Here is an 18,095-nt window from a genome sequence, read left to right as displayed (position 1 = left end):
CTCCTTCTTTTCCCCTGGAAGATGGAGGGGTTTGTTAGGAGCTGGGAGAGCAGTGTCACTAAAGGAGGGTGAGAATTTCAAAAAGGGAACCCCACGGCCCCACTCTTTTCAACTTAACTATTAGGATACTAATCTCTAAATATGCTCATATCTGCCTCCCCTGTTAGAATGTAAGCTCTTTATGGGCAGGGAAGATGTCACTTCTTTGTTTTATATTTCCCAAACGTTTAGCGCATTGCGCCCTGTAGTAGTGATAAAATTTATGAAGCACTTACTGTGTGCAGAGCACTGTTATAAGTGCCAGGAAAGAATATATAGGTGGTAATTAGATATGGATCTGTTGCTCAATAAATATTAATGTCTTACTACTTCTACTGAACTCTCCAGATCAGGGCTATCTAGTTTGTGGCCAAGAGGGCACTGATTCTGGACTCAAAATTCCATGGTAAGATGAATTCACTTTGTACATTTGATGTTATTGAGGAACACCTCCAATTCCTCTAGCCAAAAATTGGAGAAATTATTGTCCAAGCTACCAAAAAAGCCGAGGTACAGGATTTTGGGACTTGTAACATGGAACTTTCTGCAGCTCTGGAAAATCATTCATTCGATCAATGATATTTATTGAGCGCTTCCTGTGTGCAGAGCACTGGACTAAACGCTCGGAAGAATACAGTAAAAATGAGCTGGTATACACATTTCCAGCCCACAAGGAACTTAAAGTCTAGAGTGTCTACAAGCTCCCACTCTCCAGGAGCCCCTGGATCAGGTCAGGTAGAAGCTCTTCTCCCTGCTTGGATCTCTTCTCCACTTCTTTGCGTGGGGCCTTCTGCCTCTTTGCCTGCCTTCTTGAGGCACTTTGCCATACTGATAGTGGCATGAGCGGTGGTGGGAATCATCATCATCATCAATCGTATTTATTGAGCGCTTACTATGTGCAGAGCACTGTACTAAGCGCTTGGGAAGTACAAATTGGCAACATATAGAGACAGTCCCTACCCAACAGTGGGCTCACAGTCTAAAAGGGGGAGACAGAGAACAAAACCAAAGATACTAACAAAATAAAATAAATAGAATAGATATGTACAAATAAATTAAATAAATAAAGAAAGAAAGAAAGAAAGAAAACCACGTGGTCCTACCTTACTCCACTGCTCTCCTACTATAACTCAGCCCGCACGCTTTGCTCCTCTAATGACAACCTACTCATTGTACCTCCATCTCATCTCTCTCACTGCCGACCTCTCACCCACATCCGGCCTCTGGCCTGGAACATCCTCCCTCTTCATATCTGATGGTTGATAACTTTCCCCACCTTCAAAGCCTCACTGAAGGCATATTTCCTCCAAGAGTCCCTAAGCCCTTCAGATGCTACAAGAAATGGTCTACCTGAAGAAGAATCATCATTGTCAAAAAGAGGTAAATTGCTGCTCGCCCTGGGGGCAGAACTTGTCCGTCGGGAGTGGGGACGTCAAACAGCGGTCTCTGTTGCTCTCCGTATCGCCATACCCAGAGTCCGTGACCTATGGGACAATTGGAAAAGGATGCTTGTCATTCCAGCTAAACAAAGAAACGCTAATGTCAGATTGCCTTAAAACTAGGCTAAAGTCAAGGTTCGTAATCACACGAATGAAAATCATATACTATAATGCAGTCACATTAGCCTTTGATATGAGCTTGTTACATTGTAAGGAAGAAGCCGAGGGGGAGGCTGAGAAAATCCTTGAAAAGATGATAGGGCATGAACCAGAAGAAGAAGGAAAATGATACCATAGCACGGAAGCAACTCTGAGTGTTGGCAAGAAAACCCACAGTGCACTGTGGACAAGCCCCAGAAAATGTGGAAGGGGCAAACGAGGCTCCCAGATTAGAATAATTTAGCTTGGACAATCCATTCAGAGTGGAACTGGGAGACAAGAGCTAGATCACACTCTCAGACTGAGAAGACTTTCAGAGAGAGAGAGAGAGCTGCAGGGTGGGAGAGGGTAAGGGCGGACCCTGAGATGAAAATAATAATAGCAGTAATAATAATACTGACATTTATTATGTTCTTACTACATGCCGAGCTCTGTTAGAAGCGCTGGGATAGATACACGTTTATCAGGCTGGAAACAGTCCCTGTCTTACATGGGGCTCACAGTCTAAGTAAGAGGGAGAACAGGTAATGTATCCCCATTTTACAGATAAGGAAATTGAGGCCCAGAGAATGAAGTACCATGCCCATGGTCACACAATAGGTGAGGGGTGGAGCCAGGATTAGAACACAGGTCCTTTGGCTACCAGTCTTGTGCATTTTCCACTAGGCCATGTTGCTGGGGTGGATTTATATTTGGAAATGCCAGGTTGTAATAAACCAAATCGGCTTGTAATAAATCTCAGTGGTAGTAGTAGCCATGGTAATGGTATTTATTAAGTGCTAACTATGGGGAAAGCATTGTACTAAGAGCTGGGAAAGAGTATCCAAGTGGAATTGGACAAGGACCCTGCTCCTTGAGGGATTCTGGCGCTCCTATTCATCTTTCTTAATTGCTCAAAAAAGCCATTGTCTGTGATTTGTCCCTGCTGAGAACCTGGCCGTCTTGACAGATCGAGAACCAGCTTTGGCATGCATGGACCTGGGGATTCTGGGTATAATTTTGGTCCTGGGCCATGTAGGCTAATGCTAGCCACGGGAGTCACTTGTGGAAATCCACCCCGCCTGTCCCTGGAATACTCTCCAGGGGAGAGGGGGAAGTTGGATCTGGAGCTGAGGTGGAAAGTTCAGTTTGGAGCTGAGAGGCCGTGGTCATTTTAGCTCTTTTCCAGTATCCCGGGGTGGGCAAGAGAGGAAATGTGTGTGTGTAGGGGGGGTACTTGAGGGGATGGGGAGAGATGCCCCTGATTACTGCATGGTCACTAGTCACCCCTAGACCCACTCTCCCTCAGTCAGGAATAATAAAAATAATGCGGTATTTGTTATGCACTTATTTTTGGCCAAGCACTGGAGTAGAGCCAATAAAATACAATCAGATCCAACACAGTCCTTGTCATTCATTCATTCAATTGTATTTGTGGGGTGCTTACTGTGTGCAGAGCACTGTACTAAGCACTTAGCACTGTACTAAGTTCCACATGTGTCTCGCAGTTGAAAAGGAAGAGAGACCAGAGATCTTATCCTCATTTTGCAGATGAAAAAACAGCAGAGAGAAGTGAAGGGACTTGCCCAAGGTCACCCAGCAGGCATGTGGCAGAGTAGTAGGAATAGTAATTACTAAGCATCTACAATGCAGGGCACTGTATGGAGCCATGGAAAATAATACACAAATGTGAATTAGATATGGTTCCTGGTCAAGGGGCTGTAAGCCCAGTATGGGCAGGGATTGTCTGTCTTCATTGGGCTGAATTGTACTTTCCAAGCACTTAGTACAGTGCTCTGCCCACAGTAAGCACTCAATAAATACGATTGAATGAATGTATGAAAGGGGATCACAATCTAAGAGCTGGGATTAGAACCCAGATCTCTTGACTTCCAGGTCCATATTCTTTCATTCTTTCATTCATTCATTCATTCATTCATATTTATTAAGCACTTATTGTGTGCAGAACACTGTACTAAGCACTTGGGAATGTACAATACAAAAATAAGCAGTGACATCCCCTGCCCACAACGGTTTCCTTTATACCACCCTGATTCTTTCAAGTTGCTTTCAAGAAGAAAAATGGTACAGTCATTCTAAGCTCCCTGTGGGCAGGGACTGTGTTTTCTAATTTACTGGGGTATTCCCAAGTATCTAGTACAGTGCTCTGCACAGAGTAGGTGCTCACAAAACACTAATGATGCTGTTGCAGTGATGGAATCACCCAGAAGCTCATGCTGGCTCCCCTTACCCACCCCAATCTGTGCTTGGGCACAGAGCAACTTTGCCAGGGAAGAGGACCTGCCCCATTCTTCCTACTCAGTCCTCTCACTGCCTGTGGACAGGTTAACCCAAACCCCAAGTTCATCCCCTGTCTCCCCAAACCCCTAGAACTCCCATGGCTTAGTGGATAGAGCCCAGGTCTAGGAGTCAGTAGGACCTATGTTATAATCCTGGCTCCGCCACTTATCTGCTGTGTGACCTTGGGCAAGTCACCTAACTTCTATGGGCCTTGGTTACCTCATCTATAAAGTGGGGATTAAGACTGTGAGCCCCATGAGTGACAGAGACTGTGTCCAACCTGATTAACTTGTATCTACCCCAGTGCTTAGTACATTGTTTGGCACATAGTACTTGCAAATAACATATAAAAGGGGGATAGAGCGGGTTTAGGGGAGATGGGGGATGAGATGGAAGGGCAGAGAGAGGATCAGGAATGGGAGGGGTGAATGACATAGGGTAGGGCAGTTCAACTTTCCTGGAAAATTTGCTAAAGCTGAGGTTCATTCCTGGGAAGCAGCATGGTTTTGTGGAAAAAAGCCTGGGCCTGGAAGGCAGAGGAGCTGATTTCTAATCCTGGCTCTGCCAGGTGTCTGCTGTGTGACGTTGTGCAAATCAGTTGATGTCTCTGTGCCTCTGTTTCCTCAAAGGTAAAATGGGGAGTCAAAACCTGTTATACCTGTTCTCCCCCTTGCCTAGACTGTGAGCCCCTTATGGCACAGGGACTGGGTCTGACCTGATTAACTTGTATCTAACCCAGCGCTTAGAGCAGTGCTTGATACAGAGTAAGCATTTAATAAATACCACAGAAAAATCCCTTGGAAAAAAAGTGACTCACCCCCAGACTTAATAATAATAATACTTATGGTATTTGTTAAGCATTTACTATGTGCCAAGCACTGTTCTAAGCACTTCGGTAGATTCAAGGTAAACAGGTTGTCCCATGTCAGGCTCACAGCCTTAATCCCCATATTACAGATGAGGTAATTGAGGCCCAGAGAAGTTAAGTGGCTTGCTCAAGGTCACACAGCAGACAAGTGGCAGAGCCAGGATTAGAACCCATGTCCTCTGACTCCCAAGCCCATGTTCTTTCCACTAAGCCACGCTGCTTCCCAGCATGCCACTCCCCTCCTCTCAGCAGGGGAGAATTGGGCTTGCCTCTCGGCAAACAAGCGAGGATGTTGGGAAGAGAAATAGACGGAGCAGGCAGGCTGCTTCCTTGTCCTGAACTGGATTCTATGGCTACCTCCCACAGGCTGTAAGCTCACTGTGGGCAGGAACCGTGTCTGTTTATTGTTATATTATGCTCTCCCAAGCGCTTAATACAGTGCTTTGCACACAGTCAGGGTTCAGTAAATACGATGAATGAACAACGGCCTAGCCCATTCTCAGGCAGGGAGACTCAAAGGGAATCTGGATTTAGGGCCTGTCTTATATGACTCACCGATAGCTGAAAACCCACACATGAAAACAAGGATAAGGATACACCACATGACGTCGCGATTCATCCGCCTTTCGAGTCGGCTGCGCTTGTAGCGGGGGCCCTGGTTGTTCAGCAAAGTCTTAGTCTCATGGCCTGTAAGCAGAGTGACCAAACGAACAAACCAATGCACAGATATGGCAAAATTCAGGCCAGATCTGAATCAAAGCTACAGTGAGACAGCAGAAGCCAATGCCTACCTGCATAGATCACTATTCCCTCCACCGCTTCTGTATTTCTAACTGTACACCCTCTCAGCAAAAGATTTTCCTTATTCAGCCCAACTTTCTTCCCATTTTCGAGCATGCTGTTGGGGGATATAAGCACACAAGGCTGTGAATAAATGGGAACTGTGATCATAAGAACAATATTCATAAGCACAATGAACCAAGCACTGTACTGAATGGTAAGCAGACAGAATGTGAGCAAAACAGACACACTCCTTGCCCCTCCTGGGGCTCACAGTCTAAGTAGGAGCGAGAACAGGTATTGAATCCCCATTTTACAGCTGAGAAAACTGAGGCCCGGAGAAGTTAAGTGACTTGACTAAGGTCACTCAGCAGGTTAGAGGCAGAGGAGGATTAGAAACCTGGTCTCTTGATCACCAGGCCTGTGCTCTTTCCACTAGGCTATACTGCTTCTCAAACTATCATGGCTACGAAGACTCTACCTTTCCCCTCTGTGTACAACTTCCTTATAGTTGGACAGCAACTAGAGGCCCCACTGCCTAAAGCTGAGGCCCAGAGTTGGTGACAGGGTGTCGCGTGCGTAATATTTAAACTGATCATTCTCCACAGTAGGGTGAGGTTAATCACCCTCTCATCCAGTCGTGAGTAGAAAATGTCTCCACAAAGTCCACTGAAGGATTGAACTAGTCTAGATAATATCAGAAAAAAGCCAGGCCTCTATTTTCAACTCTCTCTTGGCCATTGCTCAAACCCTCTCTCGTCTGCCCAGAAAGCTGTCTTAAGCCTATTTCATCAAAGCTTGGCTCTTCTTTCCTTCAGAACCCTTCTCAAAACTATCCTCTTTCAGAAAGCCTTACCCTCATGGCCATCCCTCTTCCTTCTCTCGCTCCCAATGAACGCTACCCATTCCTCTGTAACTAAGTAATTTAATTGGACTTGCTCTTCTGTTGGTTTCTCAAGTTTTACGGGCTACCACATGAGGTTTGGTGACCAACCATAAATTCAATCAACAATGTCTCTACCCCTATCCCTTCTTTTCCTATTCAGTGGGAAGCGCGGATGTTGGAATTGACTTGAGCTTTGAGTTTCCATCATGCACTTGTGAAGTGTTTGTCATACTCAGAATCTATTGAGCGGCTCCTTGGGAGCAGGCCAATACGTCGCTTAGAGGGCCACAAAAGTCAGTTATATAAGGGAACATTCGGTGCTTTATTTTCTCACTTTAAGATGTGGTGAAAGGAAGTGTGCATGGTTAATGGACATATTAATCCCTTCCTGAGGTTTAGAACTTTGTCTTTACATTTTTGGTCCAATTTCAATGAAGTTCCCATAACAATAACTGGTACTTATCCCAGTACATAGAACAGTAGTTGACACAAAGTAAACACTTAACGAATACCATAATAATGATTATATTTATGTATTAATGTTAACGGTATTTGTTAGGCGCTTACTATGTGCCAGGTACTATACTAAGCACGGGGGCAGATACAAGATGATCAGGTTGAATACAGTCCATGCCCTCATGGGGCACACTTGTAATTCCCATTTTACTAATGAATTTTTTAAGCACATACTATGTGCCAAATATTGTATTAAGCACCAGGTAGATAGAAGATAATCAGATAATCTTGTCCCTCACGGGGCTCACGGTCTAAGTAGATGGAAGAACGGGTATTGAATCTCCATTTTACAGGTGAGAACACTGAGGCACAGAGACATAAAGTGACTTGTCCAAGGTCCTAGAGCCGGTAAGTGGCAGAGTCAGAATTAGAGCCCAGGTTTTCTGATTCTCAAACCCATGCTTTTTCCACTAGGTCACACTGCTTTTCCCTATTTGTCTCCACAGCTTTCTGCATGTGTGTAGTTGTAGCTGAATATATTTGTGCCTCCCACAGAGAAGCAGCATGACGGTGGATACAGCACTGGCCTTGGAGTCAGAAGGTCATGGGTTCTAATCCTGGCTCCGCCACACAGCAGATAAGTCCAAGGTCAAGTCATTTCACTTCTCTGTGCCTCAGTTACCTCATCTGCAAAATGAGAATTTGAGACTGTGAGCTCCATGTGGGACAGGGACTGTGTCCAACCCAATTTGCTTGTTTCCAGCCTAGCACTTAGTACAGTACCTGGCACATAGTAAACACTTAACAAATACCATCATTGTTATTACTATTATTATTATTTTAGCTGTGTTTTTCCAGTCTCTCTGTGATACACCACAGTTTGGGTGCTCTATCTGTGTCTTTCTCACACTGACACAGTATTCAGGGGTTTTAGACAAAAGTAGACAAAATAGGTCTGAATAAAATCTGGATTTCAGGCTACCAGAAAATACTTACATGGAACCGCAAAACCTACTGATGTCGTTGTTGGGCTTCTCACACTCAATTATGCCGGTAAAATTCAAGGGATTGAATACAGAACCCTGAACGATAAAGCATTAAGCGTTAGATACTTCTGAGCCCAGATCAGCAGTTTCATTCTTTCTTTGCATTAACAATTCATGAAAATGAGCTTTGCTCTCCCAAACTAATACACATTTCAGAGTTTTTGTTAAACATTTTCATGAGAAAATTAACTGGAAGCTGATCTTTCCCCTCAACCTCTCTCAGTATTCCCCCAGCTACTTTCAGCATTGAATGGGAATACCCACCAATTTTCTTAGTTTCCAAGAAATAGAAATCCCAGTAATTATGATACCTTATTCTCCTTTGGTCACATTCACCAAAAACTACAACATCAAGGATAATAATGATGATGATAATAATAATAATGATAATTTGATTACTATGTGCCAAGGGCCCAAGTAAAGTCAAGATAATCACAGCAGACACAGTCTCTGTCCCTTACGGGACTTGTTGTCTGAAAGAGAGGGAGAACAAGCATTTTGTCCCCAATTTACAGATGAGGAAAGTGAATCATTAGAAGTTAGGTGACTCACCCAAAGACATAAAGTGGGCATATATAGTGGAGTAGGGACTAGAATTTGGGTGTTTTCATTCATTCATTCAATTGTATTTATTAAGTGCTTACTCTGTGCAAAGCACTGTACTAAGCGCTTAGCACTATACTAAGGTTTGTGTTTTGACTCCCTATCAAGTGCTCTTTCCACTAGACTATGCTACCTCTCCATCTGACTTGACTTTTGTATCAGTTTGCCATTTTACCATGGGGACGGATAAAGTATCATTCAGTTCATCATGGGTTGAAGCATGTAATGCAAGACAATGCATTTTGGTAGAGAGGATGGTGGTAGTCATGGTGATGACGAAGCTATGGGAAGCAGTGTGCTCAGTGGGTAGAGCACAGGCCTGGGAGTCAGAAGGACCTGGGTTCTAATCCCAGGTAAGCCACTTGTCTGCTGTGTGACCTTGGGCAAGTCACTTCATTTCTCTGGGCCTCAGTTACCTCATCTGTAAAATGGGGATTAAGACTGTGAGCCCCATGTGGGATGTGGACTGTGTCCAACCTGATTAGTTTGCATCTACTCCAGAATTTAGATCAGAGCTTGGCACATATTAAGTGCTTAACAAATACCACAGAAAAACGTAAGCAGTTAAGTTGTCTTCTTGTAATATGCAATCTGAGAACATGGTCTTTGGGATTGTTTCAGTGACTTTTGATGATGTTTATCTCGTTGAGTTGAAGGAGTTTCCCAGTGGATGGAGAGTAATGAGCAGCCAATGGATGATGATGATGATGATGATGGCATTTGTTAAGCGCTTACTATGTGCCAAGCACTGTTGTTGGCACTGGTGTAGATACAAGGTAATCACGTTGCCCCTCGTGGAGCTCACAGTCTTAATCCCCATTTTACAAATCAGGTAACAGGCACACAGAAGTAAAGTGACTCGCCCAAGGTCACACAGCAGACAAGGGGTGGAGCCGGGATTAGAACCCATGATCTTCTGATTCCCAGGCCCGTGCTCTAACCACCACGCCATGCTGCTTCTACCTCACAACTGAGGCAGAGAAAAGTGCAGTGACTTGCCCACGTTCACAGGGGAGACAAGGGGTGGAGCTGGAATTAGAACCCAGGTCCTTCTGACCCCCTGGCCCAGTTTTCCTACACTAGGGCATACTGATTCTCATTTTGGACATCATTTCAGTGGGGCAAAGGCACTGAACAACCCTCCCTGCTGTCTCCCCTCTGCCAACTTCATCAAGTCAGGCCCTCAGAGGCCCCATTTTGTCCCCTCCCCTAAATCATTCATCCTGGTTTAGGAGCAGGCCAAGAACCTCGTTGAGATTCCCAGATAATTTGGAGGGAAAATAATGAGACGGTTATAAACCATGGGCTGAACGGCCACAGAAGTGGTATTTTTGGAAAAGGCGTATCTGAAATTCTCTGACACTTCAGGCCTTTAAAACCTTGGTGGGGCATTTTGTTTTGTCAGAAAATAGAGTGGGTGCAAGTGGTTTGGCAATTATTATTTTTAAAAAATAGCTTGCCCTTTTCCACTGATAAAAATAGATGTTGATAAGTCAAGGGCTGTTCCATTTGTTGGAAGACAACTCTTTTGTGAGCAAATTGCTTTAGCCTTAGGGTTGCCTCTCCTGCAAAGTCCTGCAAGAATCGTCCATAAAACTGGGTGGAAATTAGCACCACTGATGAACTTTCTTTTATCATCAAGTTGAAACTTTAATGTTCTCTGACCTCTGAAATGAACTAGCATTCCTTTTCCTTTCTGCATTCGAGGAGACTTGGACGTCATTTGAACAATTTCTGAAACCCCATATTTCTTCCATTTTACAGTTAGAAACAAGCAAAACCTAAACCATCATCTGTTACAGGTTCTGAATTCGGCACTGTATTTTAGATTCACATCTTAATACACTCTGTTACACTTTAGAGGAGGCTCAGTTTATATTCCAAGGAGACACCTTGCTACCACTGGTTGGAATCAGTTTAGCTTCCCTAATAATAATGGTGTTTAATAAGTGTTACTTTGTGCAGAGCACTGTGCAAATACACAGGTGAAAATTAGACAAGATCTATGGTTCTCACAAGGACAGCAATATGTACAAGTGGGATAGAGCTTTATGGCCAAAGGAGTAGAGAAATTCCTGATGGGTGGGAACATATAAAATTCATTAATTATTGTTTTGGGGGTAGTTTTCGTTTGATTAGTTCAATTACTCTTTTTCCTACTCAGATATTAGAAATTATATAATCACATCAGATTTTGTAAGTGGGTTGATCTTACTGGTGGGTCAAAGTTCACTGCTAATAGTCTTACCCTCTGTACAAAGCTTTTAAGGCAATCAAGCCGTGGGTTCAATGTTAATCAATTGATCAATCATTCATTCAATCATATTTATTGAGCACCTAATGCATGCAAAGCACTTTACAAAGCACTTGGAAGAGTACAGTATAACAACAAACAGACCCATTCTTGTCCACATGAGCTCACAGTCTAGAGGGGGAAACAGAAATTAATAGAACTTTTAATTAATTAATTTAATTAATTAATTAATTACAGCTACATACAGATATCTACAAATGTGCTATGGGGATGGGAGGGAGGATGAATGAAGGAGCAAGTAAGCACAGTGCAGAAGGGAGTGGAAGAAGAGAAGAGGAGGGCTTAGTCAGGGAAGGCTTCTTGGAGGAGGCATTTTATTTCATTTGGATTTATTGAGTGCTTAATAAATCCAGAGCACTGTACTAACTGCTTGGGAAAGTACAATATCACAGAGTTGGAAGACACGTTCCCTGCCTGCAATGAGTTTACAATCTAGTGCTCATTCTGCTCTTGAACTCATGATCTTCTCTTTTAGGCCAGAACCAGCCATTTAATGGCCGAAGGGATTTACTAGTTAGAGAAAGGGACTCAGCAGTGGATGCCATATTTACTCACCTAATTGCCTCTACTGCATAAACTCCTCCGGACTGTAAACTCATTGTGGGAAGGGAATATATCTTGTACTCTCCCAAGCATTTAGTACAGTACTCTGCACACAGAAAGTGCTCAGTTAATATGACTGACTTCCTGAATGCCTTACTGCCCCATCCTGATGTTTGAGGAGGAAATCATCATCATCATCATCAATCATATTTATTGAGCGCTTACTGTGTGCAGAGCACTGTACTAAGCGCTTGGGAAGTACAAGTTGGCAACATATAGAGACAGTCCCTACCCAACAGTGGGCTCACAGTCTAAAAGGGGGAGACAGAGAACAAAACCAAACATACTAACAAAATAAAATCAATAGAATAGATATTTACAAGTAAAATAAATAAATAAATAAATAGAGTAACAAATATGTACAAACATATATACATACCTACAGGTGCTGTGGGGAAGGGAAGGAGGTAAGATGGGGGGGATGGAGAGGGGAATGAGGGGGCGAGGAAGGAAGGGGCTCAGTCTGGGAAGGCCTCCTGGAGTAGGTGAGCTCTCAGTAGGGCCTTGAAATGAAAGGTTATTTTTTGTTGCACATAATTGTAAGTGGTGGTAGTGGGACTTACTGGGGTAGGAGAAGGATCAGGGTGTGATGATGTAATAGCCGCTAGCTCCAGTCAGGGGTTAGGGAGTTTCTTCTCTGAGACAGGTGTTCTCTGGGAGAGTAAGAGATGAAGGGAAAGAACATAGGCCTGGGAGTTGGGAGACCTGGGTTCTAATCCCAGCCCCGCTTCTTACCTGCTGTATAACCTGGGGCAAGTCACTTAACCTCTCTGGGTCTCAGTGTGCTCATCTGCAAAATGGGAATTAAATACCTGATCTCCCTCCCCCCTTGACTGTGAGCCTAATATGGAACAGGGACTATGTCCAAGCTGCTTCTCCTGTATAACAATAATAATAATGCTGGTATGTGTTAAGCGCTTACTATGTGCTAAGCACTGTTCTAAGTGCTGGGGGAGATACAAGGAAATCAGGTTGTCCCACATGGGGCTCACAGACTTAATCCCCATTTTCCAGATGAGGTCACTGAGGCACAGAGAAGTTAAGTGACTTGCCCAAAGTCACACAGCTGATAAGTGGCGGAGCTGGGATTAGAACCCTCAACCTCTGACTCCCAAGCCTGTGTTCTTTCCACTGAGCCATGCTGCTTCACAAACTCAGCACTAAGTAAAGTGTTTATCATATAGTAAGTATTTAAATACTACAGTTATTATTATTATTATTATTGTTGTTATATTATTATTCTGATCTCTTGAAGACAGAATGTCCAGGCCTAGAGATTTCAGTCTCCTGAGTATCCAGGAAGACTTCATAATTGGCAACTGCTGTGAAGTACTGGAGGCTCTGGGGACTTTCCCTCTTCCAGGTTCTGTCTTGCCTGGACATAGGAGGCTGCCATTAGGCTCTCAATCAATCAATCATTCAATGGTATTTACTGAATGCTTACTGCGTGCAGAGCACTGGACTAAGCACTCGGGAAAGTATGATACAGCAAAGTTGGAAGACACATACCCTGCCCACAAGGGGCTTACAGTCTAGAGGGGGAGACAGACTTTAACATTATAGATATGGGCATAAGAAGCCCATGAGAAACTCTTCTGGGAGTCAGAGGACCTGGGTTCTAATCCTGGCTCCGCCACTTATCTGCTGTGTTACTTGGGGCAAGTCACTTCACTTTCCTTTGCCTCAGTTTCTTTATCTGTAAAATGGGAATTAAGATTGTGAGTCCCAGGTGGGACAGGGACTGGGCCCAACCTGATTATCTGATTATTATCAGAGAAGCAGCGTGCTCACGGCAAGAGCCTGGGCTTGGGAGTCAGAGGTGGTGGGTTCTAATCCCAGCTCTGCCAATTGTCTGCTGTATGACTTTGGGCAAGTCACTTCACTTCTCTGTGCCTCAGTTACCTCATCTGTAAAATGGGGATTATGATTGTGAATCCCATGTGGGACAATTTGATAACCTTGTATCTTTCTCAGCACTTAGAACAGTGTTTGGCACATAGTAAGCACTTAATACTATTATTATTATTATTATTATTATCTACCTCAGCATTTAGCACAATGCCTGGCACATAGTACCAGAATTAAGTGCTGTGGGGGTGAGGGAGGGGTGAATATCAAATGCTTAGCCTGTACCGATCCAAGTGCAAGCATAAACCAGAAGGGAAAGGGAGTAAGGGAAATGATGGTTTAAATTGGGAAAGGCCTTCTGGAAACTATTTGATTTTTTATAAAGCTTTGAAGGTGGAGTTGGTACTATTAATCCTTTGATCAATTAGTGGAATTTATTAACCTCTTACTGTGTGCAGAGCATTCTACTAAGCACTTAGGAGAGTAGAAAACAGCATAGTTGGTAGACATGCCTCCTGCCACAACAAGCTATTATTATTATTTATTAATAATAATAATAATAGCATTTGTTAAGTGCTTACTATGTGCAGAACACTGTTCTAAGCGCTGGGGAGGATACAAGGTGATCAGGTTGTCCCACATGGGGCTCACAGTCTTAATCCCCATTTTACAGATGAGGGAACTGAGGGCCAGAGAAGTTAAGTGACTTGCCCAAAGTCACACAGCTGACAAGTAGCGGTGTCAGGATTAGAACCCATGACCCATGACTCCCAAGCCCGGGCTTTTTCCACTGAGCCATGCTGCTTCCCTTATTATTATCCTATTTGTTAAGCAACAGCTGTTTGGGTATCCTGCTATCATTTATCCTTTTCAAATGTCCCACATAGGGTAGTTGTGTTGAGGTGAGCTGAGCTTCAATGCTAGGAGACTGGCTACATTACAAAACTTTGTTGTTTGTGAACTGAGAGAAAATACACAGCTAAAATGAATACTTTACCAATCGATAGCATTCATTGCATTCTTATTCTGTGCAGAGCACTGTACTAAGCATTTGGGAGAGTGCGAGTCAATTAAGGTGGGACTCCCCGATTGGCTGCACACCTTGACCCAGATATGCAGACTGTGAGCCCGCTGTTGGGTAGGGACCGTCTCTATATGTTGCCAACTTGTACTTCCCAAGTGTTTAGTACAGTGCTCTGCACACAGTAAGCGCTTAATAAACACGATTGAATGAATGAATGAATTTCCTGCATTTGCTTATTCAGTATCACTTGTAATATCTGAATGTTGGAGTGGCGGTGGCACTCATAACAAAATTTATCCATCCCTAGGTTTCACCAGCTCAGGAAAATGCAGTTTCATCTAGAGTATTTATAAGCTAAAGAGCTAAAGCATTAAATCAGGATTGAACAGCTTTATTTTCCGCATAGAGAGAAGCTTCTATAACTGGATTCCTCTCCATCACAAGCAATAATTGGTTAAAGAGAAGTGGGGCAGGGAGGCTGGTGAGTTGTGGAATAAGTGCAGAACCAGGACAAACATGAAATACACTTTCAACAAATGCTAATTCACACTTGAATAAATCCATCTATTACATTTTTCAAAGCATGTAAGACTCCCAAGAACGTTACTTTTTCTCCTCGCCTTCTCCTCCCTACCCTCCTTCTCCCAAACAGAATCTCCCTTTCTGCAGGATCAGAATAGTGGGGTAGGGAGAATTTTGGCAATGAGTGTGAACAGCTTTTTTTTTAATGATCCAAACACACTGAATAAATCTTTCCTTTATGCTCCAGCTCCCATTACAATCTCTGCTCCAACTGTGATACAACCAGCAGACAAATCCTCCTAGCTGTCTGCTTTCCTCCTTCTCTTTCTTTCTCCCTCCTGCTGGGGTCCCAAGTTTCCAAAGCCAGGGGCTGGGGGGAGGTGGATATTCCGAGCAACGGAGGAGTGTGGGGGTGGTTTAAGTAGAAAGATGTTCAGGGCTCAATGTTTCCTGTTTCTCAGTCTCAGTGCTGCCTGCAATTCCTCCAGGCGATAGCCAGCCAATTATTTTACTAGAGATGAAATGTTGTAGCTTATGCCTGGATGCATTGCCTGTAGAAACTGTTCTAGACTCCACCATTCTAAAGTAGTTTTCATCGCCAGTGGGTTTTTCAGGGCATGGGCCTGCTGTGATCACTTTGGGATTTGTGATTTTAAAATGTAGATTTATTTTAAAGGTATTTGTTAAGCGCTTACTACGTGCCAGGCACTGTACTGAGTGCTGGAGTAGATGCGAGCTAATTAGGTTGGGCCCAGTCCACGTCCCAGGCGGGGCTCACCATCTCAATGCCCATGGTACAGATGAGGTCACTGAGGCCCAGGGAGATTAAGTGACTTGCCCAAGGTCACACAGCACACAGCACTCATCATCTGTGTTGAGGGTTCTGGCACAGTTGCCCCATGAGATATGATCCTGGGACTGAGTTGAACTTCTAGGCCATCTGCAAATTCCTAGATTCCTTACTTCTCCTTGATGTACAGGGAAAAACTAGTGGGAAAAAGAAGGGAGACTGTAAATGCCTTAGCCCTCTTGGTCATCAGATTTGATGATGATGATGATGGCATTTATTAAGCGATTACTATGTGCAAAACACTGTTCTAAGCACTGAGGAGGTTACAAGGTGATCAGATTGTCCCACGGGGTGCTCACAGCCTTCATCCTCATTTTACAGATGAGGGAACTGAGGCACAGAGAAGTCAAGTGACTTGCCCAAAGTCATACAGCTGATAATTGGCAGAGCTGGCATTTGAACCCATGACCTCTGACTCCAAAGCCCGGGCTCTTTTCCAATGAGCCACACTGCTTCGGATCTGACCACAGCCAAGAGAAACACCTTACCACTGGCTTTAAAGCACTCAATCAGCTTGCTTCAACACACTTCACCTCATCCAGCACACTCCGGTCCTCTAGCTCTGGCTTAAGCACCAGGCCCTGATGGCATCTATCTTGACCCCTTTCCCACATCCTCCCCCTAGACTACAATTCCCTCCTCCTTCATATACACCTGACCACCATCCTCTCCACCTTCAAAGAATTATTAAGGTCACATCTCCTCCAAGAGGAGATGAATAAGCCCTCTTTCCCCCAGATTCACACTCTCTTCCTTGTCATCTAGGCATGTGAATCTGTGAACTTTAGACGCCGGATATTTGCCCCACTCCAAACCCCACAGTCTGCCTCCCTCTCTAGACTATAAACCTGTTATGTGCAGGGATCCCGTCTGCTAATTCTGTTAGATTATACCCTCCCAAGTGTTTAGTATAGTGATCTGCACATTGTAAGCACTCAATAAATACCACTGATTGACTGATTCCCATTTTACAGACGAGGGATCTGAAGCCTAGAGTAGTTAACTGACTTGTCCATGGTCACATAGCAGAAAGATGGCAGAGCTGGGATTAGAATCCAGGTCCTCTGACTCCCAAGCCCACACTCTTCCCTCTAGGCCACTCTGCTTCTCTCCCATCTGGCTCATCATCCGAATGAGATAGCTCACTTCAAAGTCAATCCCCTAGGCAAGAGGTTTTGTTCAGCACTTACTGTGTGCCAGGCACTGCATTAAATGCCAGGATGGATATAAGCAAATCAGGTGGACACAGCCCCTGTCCCACTGGGGGCTCACAGTCTAAATTCCCATTTTACAGATGAGGGAAATGAGGCCCAGAGAAGTGAAGTGACTTGCCACAGAGCAGACAAGTGGCAGAGCTGGAATTAGAACCCCGGTCCATCTAATAATAATAATAGTGGTACTTGTTCAGCGCTTATTGTGTGGCCAATACTCTTCTAAGCACTGGGGTAGATACAGGCTAATCGGGGTGGATACAGGCTTGACTCTCCTCCTCGCATCTCCTCCTGCCTTCAGGACATCTCCATCTGGATGTCTGCCCGCCACCTCAACATGTCCAAGACTAAACTCCTTGTCTTCCCTCCCAAACCCTGCCCTCTCCCTGACTTTCCCATCACTGTTGACGGCACTACCATCCTTCCCGTCTCACAAGCCCGCAACCTTGGTGTCATCCTCGACTCCGTTCTCTCATTCACCCCTCACATCCAAGCCGTCACCCAAACCTGCTGGTCTCAGCTCCGTAACATTGCCAAGATCCACCCTTTCCTCTCCATCCAAACCGCTACCCTGCTCGTTCAAGCACTCATCCTATCCCATCTGGACTACTGCATCAGCCTCCTCTCTGATCTCCCATCCTTGTGTCTCTCCCCACTTCAATCCATACTTCATGCTGCTGCCCGGATCGTCTTTGCCCAGAAACGCTCTGAGCATGTTACTCCCCTCCTCAAAAATCTCCAGTGGCTACCAATCAATCTGCGCATCAGGCAGAAACTCCTCACCCTCGGCTTCAAGGCTGTCCATCACCTCACCCCCTCCTACCTCACCTCCCTTCTGTCCTTCTCCAGCCCAGCCCGCACCCTCCACTCCTCAGCCGCTAATCTCCTCACCGGGCCTCTTTCTCGCCTGTCCGGCCGTCGACCCCCGGCCCACGTCATCCCCCTGGCCTGGAATGCCCTCCCTCTGCCCATCCGCCAAGCTAGCTCTCTTCCTCCCTTCAAGGCCCTGCTGAGAGCTCACCTCCTCCAGGAGGCCTTCCCAGACTGAGCCCCCTCCTTCCTCTCCCCCTTGTTCCCCTCTCCATTCCTCCGTCTTACCTCCTTCCCTTCCCCACAGCACCTGTATATATGTATATATGTTTGTACATATTTATTACTCTATTTATT

At 44.7% G+C, this 18,095-nt stretch overlaps 1 protein-coding gene across 1 annotated transcript in view; it reads right to left on the bottom strand.

Annotated features, from left to right (window-relative positions):
- Positions 1-18,095, bottom strand: part of ATP10A (ATPase phospholipid transporting 10A (putative)) — a 95,342-nt gene that overhangs the window by 54,249 nt on the left and 22,998 nt on the right. Inside the window, exons 4-7 of the mRNA XM_038760118.1 lie at positions 7,904-7,989; positions 5,577-5,683; positions 5,341-5,472; positions 1,390-1,523 (exon numbers count right to left, since the gene is read on the bottom strand). Coding sequence (XP_038616046.1) covers positions 1,390-1,523; positions 5,341-5,472; positions 5,577-5,683; positions 7,904-7,989 — 459 coding nt within the window. The remainder of the gene's footprint in view (positions 1-1,389; positions 1,524-5,340; positions 5,473-5,576; positions 5,684-7,903; positions 7,990-18,095) is intronic.

The sequence above is a fragment of the Tachyglossus aculeatus genome, chromosome 18 (genome assembly GCF_015852505.1).
Source record: "Tachyglossus aculeatus isolate mTacAcu1 chromosome 18, mTacAcu1.pri, whole genome shotgun sequence".
Lineage (NCBI taxonomy): Eukaryota > Metazoa > Chordata > Mammalia > Monotremata > Tachyglossidae > Tachyglossus > Tachyglossus aculeatus.
Note: the sequence above shows the minus strand (reverse complement) of the source record. Positions and strands in the feature narration are given on the sequence as shown.